At 54.9% G+C, this 6,611-nt stretch overlaps 2 protein-coding genes across 2 annotated transcripts in view; one reads left to right on the top strand and one right to left on the bottom strand.

Moving 5' to 3' along the window:
• Positions 1-3,724, bottom strand: part of arp4 (actin-related protein Arp4) — a gene marked incomplete at both ends in the record, with an annotated part of 6,735 nt that extends 3,011 nt beyond the window's left edge. The window contains 5 exons of the mRNA XM_002958215.1: positions 407-573; positions 1,920-2,131; positions 2,534-2,610; positions 3,416-3,549; positions 3,616-3,724. Coding sequence (XP_002958261.1) covers positions 407-573; positions 1,920-2,131; positions 2,534-2,610; positions 3,416-3,549; positions 3,616-3,724 — 699 coding nt within the window. The remainder of the gene's footprint in view (positions 1-406; positions 574-1,919; positions 2,132-2,533; positions 2,611-3,415; positions 3,550-3,615) is intronic.
• Positions 3,725-4,253: 529 nt separating this feature from the next.
• mapkk1 (mitogen-activated protein kinase) overlaps positions 4,254-6,611 on the top strand; it is a gene marked incomplete at both ends in the record, with an annotated part of 7,154 nt that continues 4,796 nt past the window's right edge. The window contains 6 exons of the mRNA XM_002958240.1: positions 4,254-4,298; positions 4,402-4,518; positions 4,600-4,656; positions 5,313-5,381; positions 5,940-6,107; positions 6,338-6,424. Of these exons, the coding sequence (XP_002958286.1) occupies positions 4,254-4,298; positions 4,402-4,518; positions 4,600-4,656; positions 5,313-5,381; positions 5,940-6,107; positions 6,338-6,424 (543 nt within the window). The remainder of the gene's footprint in view (positions 4,299-4,401; positions 4,519-4,599; positions 4,657-5,312; positions 5,382-5,939; positions 6,108-6,337; positions 6,425-6,611) is intronic.

Here is a 6,611-nt window from a genome sequence, read left to right as displayed (position 1 = left end):
TGGGGAGGGAGGGAGGGGAGGGAGGTTAGTGGGTCGGGTGCGGTGGGTGGGTTGTGTGTGTGGGCGTCAAGGATGGTCACCAGGGGGCACATAGCCGCAGTGAGTGGCGGTGAAGGGTGATGTGAACTGAGGACCCTCCTCGGGGCGGTCTGAAGGGGGTTAGGGGGAAGGGGTCGGAAGGGGCCAGTGGCTATCCTGGGGCCCCCAGTGGTTATGGTTACCCCCCCCCTTGTGGTCCTTGATGAAACTACATATGATTATTCTAGCAGCTATCTTGTCGACGATTCAGGAGCAGAGCGATTTTTTTCCTCATCCCCTACACCTTCCCCACCTTTTCCCCCCGGCTTCTCAATCCTCCTTCCCTCCCCCCCCCTCCTCCTGCTTGTCGTCCTAAAGACCGCCTCACCTGGAACTCGCCGGGGTTCGTCTCCTGGCGCTTGAATGCGAAGCGCGGGCGAAGGGGCGTGTACTTCGCATCCGCTACCGCCTGTGCGGCGTGGTTCAGGAGCTGGCCAGCGAGAGGAGTCCGCGTGACAGTCTTCTGAAGCACGTAACCGTCCTGTACGGCCGCCGCTGCGAATGTAAAGGAAGAAGAAGGAGAAAGGGACAGCGCATGAGCGCATTAAAAAGAAAAAGATGCAACCACGAAAACATGTATGTTGAAAAGGATGCAGATGCGAACCGTGCACTTTCGGTGCATTGCGTTGCCGGTCAACGGCAAACCGAACGCAAGGCCCGCCAAGAGGGCGCTGACATTATTAATGACCGCGCCGCCCAAACCAAAAAGTTCCTACATGCCGCTTTAGCTAACTCTTGACTATACATCTGTTCATTGCCTAAGGGGTAGTGATCAGCCTGTGATCCGGTTATACGATGAGTGAGGCTGTGAACCCGAAGGCCTATCCGCTGGCCGATGCCCAGCTGACCAACACAATTCTCGATATCGTCCAGCAAGCCGCCAACTACAAGCAGCTGAAAAAAGGAGCCAACGAGGGTAAGAAGTTTTGAGAACGCGTCAAAAAGCCGCCATCCTCAGTTAGGTTTCATGCGTCCTGCGCAGCGACGAAGACGCTCAACCGTGGAATTTCTGAATTCGTCGTCATGGCGGCGGACACAGAACCTATTGAAATTCTTCTTCATCTCCCTCTCCTTGCGGAAGACAAGAATGTGCCCTATGTGTTCGTTCCGAGCAAGGCGGGTCTCGGCCGTGCCTGCGGCGTCTCAAGGCCGGTAAGTGGCAGAAGTTCAATCTTTGCATTCACTGATAAAGGGTGTTGACATATTGCCTGGGCCCTCCTGTTTTAAAGGTTATTGCAGCCTCCGTAACGACTAACGAGGGCAGCCAGCTCAAGCCGCAAATTCAAAACCTCAAGGTCAGTTGATATAAACTTTTATTTTGTTGTGCGTTGGTATTCGTGATTATCTTTGTGAATTCTTAGGCATAACGGCGCCGCACACTCTTTTCCTTTGCAGGGTTCTATTGAGAAGCTTCTTATCTAAGACGTTTGTAATGACGGATTGCTGACGTTCAGGAATCGGTTGGGTGCTGTTCGCGGAGGCATGAGTTTTTTCGCGCCACATCTCTGTCCATATGTAACATACAACTTGCAATGCCAGGTAGCTGAGGAGACTTTTGAATGAATTTATCCTTCACATTAGAATGTTGATGCAGTTTATACTTATAACTATATACTACTACAGCTTATACTGCAGTTGTTACGCCAGCAGTAGCCAGTCACCTCTTGCTCAAGTAACCAAAACCTTGACACGGCTGCAAGATAGCATCAATTCACTTCAAGAAAAAGGACATTCGACAGGTACCTTAATGCAACAAACTACAGCCAAGTGCGCCCGTGTTACGTTTCAAGGCCGTCACCAAACTCCCCACCCGCGAGCGCGAACGCTCCTGCACCACCCACCTGTTGCCGCCCGATATCCTACATCCACAACCAGCGAGGTCTGCCTGGCGGTGGCAAAGGCGCTGAGCATGGCGTTCTTGGCCACGAACATGGCAGGTGCCTGGAACGTTTCGAACACCAGCTCTACCAGCCGCTCCCGGGAGCCCCGGGTATTGTGGGTGGGCTCCGCGAGCATGAGCGCAAACTCCTCGGGCCGCACACCCAGACGATCTCTGAGAGCGATCATTGGCGGAGGCGTCGAACCCGAGGGACGGGTGTCCCCCATCCAGTCCGCGAGGGGATGGAAAGGGGCGTTGTTTCACATGCCAGTTACGTAAGGAAAGGTAAAGGATGGATGGGCCATTTGTAATCACAGACTGCTACACCAAAACCACCCCGCCACATGCACCCAACCGTGAGAGGAGGTAATGTGGCGCGGGGGGGCACAGGGGGGGAAGGCTCTTCTTAAGGACAAAACAACACTAACAAGAACAGCAACAGCATTGCGAATTGGACATATGTCAACATCGGTATTTCCGTCCTTTTGGGGGCCCCCCTCAGGCTTTTCGGGGCGTCCCTGCATGTGCGTGTGTGTATGTGCAAAACTTGTAACTTGGTATGACGTTAGCCCGCACCTGAGCGCGTGGTTGTAGACTGCCTCCACCATGTCCCAATCGCCGTACAGATCGTCCGCACCGAAGGGGGACATCACCTGGGGCACAGGTGACACACCGACACAGAGACATCGACAGCGCCCGTGTCGCTCTTTCTCTCTTTCTCCCTCCCTTCTTCCCACAAACACACAAATACAAATACACACAATTGTAAGCATGTGACACCATAAGTGCTTCAACCGTCACCAAATCGACGGCACCTCGGTCACCTCAACACCTCAACCCAGGAGGAGAGGGCGGGAGGGAGCAGGACCCAGCAGCTGGCCACCAACAAACAATGACCCAAACCGCCTCATATACCTTAGAGCCACGTGGAGCAACATCAACAGCAGCAGCACACTACGACGCCGCCAACCCCTAATGGTCGGTCTTATCCCCATGCTTAAAAAGAGTCCCTTGGGCACCTAGTGGCACAAAGCCAAGAGAGCAGGACACGACACTGCCTCGACGGACATCGACTGACTGACGTACAGCTGAACATGGTCTGATGGCTGTGTGGGAGTTGTGCAGTCCCCCTGGCAGTCTGGAGCAAGTGGAGCAAGAATATATCCCTTGTTACCCTCTATCAGCAGCTGTTGGCCAGCGCCTGTTGAAGACAAGTTTCAATTCCAATGACGTGGCGAGGTATGGGGGCCCCCACCCCCATATGCGCCTTCCCTGCAGCTAACCCCTAAGCCTCTGCAACACTGCTGGCTTGCACTGCAATCCCGCCCCCCCCGGAATTGCAGTCGCAGTCCCTTTATTGGTTGTGCAGGAGTGGGCTCTAGAGCACTCCTACAGGTTGGACAGGCCCCCTGGAGACCTCTTATGTCCTGCTATTGTCCTCTCCTACCCCGCCCTCACCTCCATGCCCAGCTGCTTGCCGCTGAGGGCCTGGTAGCCCACCGAGAGCCGCCGACCGGCGTTGGGCCCGTCCACCTCCATGGAGCCGTTGGCACCGGGATGAATCCCCACCATCTGAAATTTTAACGAACACGCTATGTTGCGTACGACGGGGGAGGCTGCTGGAGAGCGCAACTGGTGTGCTCGGAGGCGCTCAGTACCGACTAACGCACTTACCGACGGAAAAACCGCCTTGGGTGTGTCATCTCCCGCGTAACCCGCTTTGCAACTGTGTGTTCCTAAGTCCAACACCAGAGCATTGACCTCATCTGCAGCGACAGGACGCCATTCGCGTTTAGCTGGTTAGCCGATTGCAAGCTTGCGCAGCCTTTGATATAAGCAATTCTTACCGCCCCCGTAAATGTTAGAGGACATCCTACAAATATGTTATTGCAGCAGAGTTTTTTTTACCGGTATCCCGCCTATGTCCTCGTCATGAGTTGGCTTCATCCACTTACGAATGCCTCATATTATTCAGCTGTAAGAAGTTGATCTATGATGATCAGCGAAACATTTTGGCAAATTATGGCAATGCACAATGCATTTCGGTTGGACGTCAATACCGTTGACATTTCGCATTGAAAGTACGAATGTAGCTATGGAATCAGGCATTGAAGCACTTAGACAAAGCAGTCAAGTATTTATTACTTCATTACTAGCTCCTCCGATATGTTTTGATGATATGCCTTGGTACTTGCGTGTTGATGACAACCTTGGGGCGTTGAGTCCCGGAGTTTCGTGCCTGCTAAGTAGCACTTGATATAGGTTTGAATCGGCAGGCTTATCACAAACGGTCAGAATGCCACCGAAACTTGCGTTGGCCATCAATGTGGAGCCCGAGCCGGTCCAACATACCACAAACTTTGTTAGTAACTTAATTAGCGCTTCGAGGGTAGTCATCAGGAGCCCACCTTTGAACCTTTCCATCACCTGTGCTTACACTGCAGGAGAGCATTCGAATAAGCGATGACTCGCTCACGGTGCTGACGCAGTCACACAACCCCGTGTCGTTCACGGCGGAGGGAATGCGTCTGAAGAATGAAGGCGTGTTCTATAAGGCAAGGGTGTTTCGCTGGGCAGCACATTTCCACCTCTGTCGTCTTACCCCGCTGTCCCTCCCCTTTGCCTTTCTCCCTACCCCAAAGATTTCAGAAAAGGACATCCGCATCATTAAGAAGCTGGGCCAGGGAGCAAGCAGCATTGTAAGCGCCCAGGGTTGGCACATGGTGCCCGATTATCATGGCAGCACGGGAGGGCAAGGAAAAAATGAAACCTTTGTCGTTTTCCCCTTGCGCTGGTGTCGTACAGCTCGGCCGTTGTAAATAACCGCCGGGTGGAGTCACAGTCCTCCATCCGGGCTCAACAACATAGATAGGGTTTGGGGTGCTTTGCCGCATTTTTTGATATGTAGGAAAATTGCGCTTTGCCTCGAAAGTCAATCTGCATAACCAATCTGTGAATTTTCCGAAAACACGTTCCTCCGCCAAGAAGTGCGAAAGCTCATATGACCCCTGGGCCCCCTGGAAATATATCCACAAGGCCACAGAGTTGGCCCAGTTTCCCGCGATTGGGTCACTTTCGCTTTGGTTAGTTTAGCTTAGCATGGGGTCATTTGTGGACCCTGCCTGCGAAGGGCTGTACGTGTATTGGGGGCTGCAAATCACATGCGTCACCGTCTTTTGCTTCCCCTTCCGGGTACACCCGCCCACATAAACCTTTCTTCGCTCGCGGGGTAGCTCCCCTCCCTCCCCCTCCCGCGTGTGAGAGAGTGTGTATGTGTATTTTTGTGCTCCCTCCGTGATTTCTCCCCTCTCCCCTCTTCCTACTCATGATGAAAACTGCTGCTGCTGCTGCTCAGGTGTACAAGGGTTTCTTAGTACGGGAAAACAAGTTCGTGGCGGTGAAGAAGATTAATGTGTTTGAACGGGTGAGGGGTCAGTGGGGGTCAGTGGGTCTAGGCGGCTGCGAATGTACTAGGCGGCTCGACATGGGCTTCACATGACATTCATCTCATGTTATGAAGCCGCATCTCTCTCCTCTGCGGCCGGGGGAAGGGAGGAGAAGAAGAAGGGCCCCGTCGCGGGCAGCAGAGCCCCGCAGTGTCAATCGCCTTCCCCCTCCCCCGCCCTGTACGGCGGCAGCACGTAGGCAAACACACAACGTAGAGAGGGGCGCCTTGGTGCGGCAGCGGTGTTGGTCTGCTGGTCGTTGCTGGCGGCCGACTTTGGGGGAAAGGGGGGAAATGTGTTTTCCGTGTCCGTAGGAGGAAGAGGGGATTTATACCCCCTGTACCCGGGAACCCCCCCCCGGGTGGTGGGGAGCTAACGGGACCCCGGTCCCCTGCAAAACACACCGACCCCGCATGCACCGTCTCTTCAGCATGCGAGGTCCCTCCCAAACCCGGTCCCTCCCCTTTCCCCCCGATTTCCAAAACACACCAACACACGCTCTGCCTCTCCCTCCCCGTCCCCCCCCCTCTCTCCAGGAGACGCGGCACCAGATGATCAACGACCTGAAGGCGCTGTGTGACGCCCCCAGCAACGTGCCGGGGCTGGTGTCCTTCTACGGGGCGTACCACGTGCCGGAGAGCGGCCAGATCTCCATAGTGCTCGAGTATGTGGACGGGGGGTCGCTGGCGGATGTGCTGGCGAAGGTAGGGGGGGTAGAGGGGTAGGGGGTAGGAGGGAGGAGAACATCTCGAGGAGGTCGGGGGTGGGTCGCGAGGCGACGGGCATCACACATACATACTTGCAAACACACACACATGGACACACATATATAGGTACAGATACATGCAAACGAGGAAATCCCCACCCCCCACCGCTACCCTGCACCCTCATCCCACCACTACACATACATACATACATACATACACTCACTCAGGTTGGCCGCATCCCCGAGAACGTGCTGTCCAAGATGACCTCCAAGATCCTGAGGGCCCTGGCCTACCTGCACAAGGAGAAGCACCTGGTAGGGACGGGGGGGCACTGCGGGGGGGAGGGGAGAGGGAAGGAGTCCTGCATTGGAGGGGTTTTGCACAGCGGGGGAGGGGGGGCAGTGTTACGTGAGCGGGGTGTGTGTGCTTGCCTCCATCTGTTGTTTGCTTTTGAAGCTTGACTCCGTCCGTCCCCACTTCTCCCTCCCTGCCTCGCTCAAA

This window comes from Volvox carteri, assembly GCF_000143455.1.
Source record: "Volvox carteri f. nagariensis unplaced genomic scaffold VOLCAscaffold_89, whole genome shotgun sequence".
NCBI classification, from domain to species: domain Eukaryota; kingdom Viridiplantae; phylum Chlorophyta; class Chlorophyceae; order Chlamydomonadales; family Volvocaceae; genus Volvox; species Volvox carteri.
Note: the sequence above shows the minus strand (reverse complement) of the source record. Positions and strands in the feature narration are given on the sequence as shown.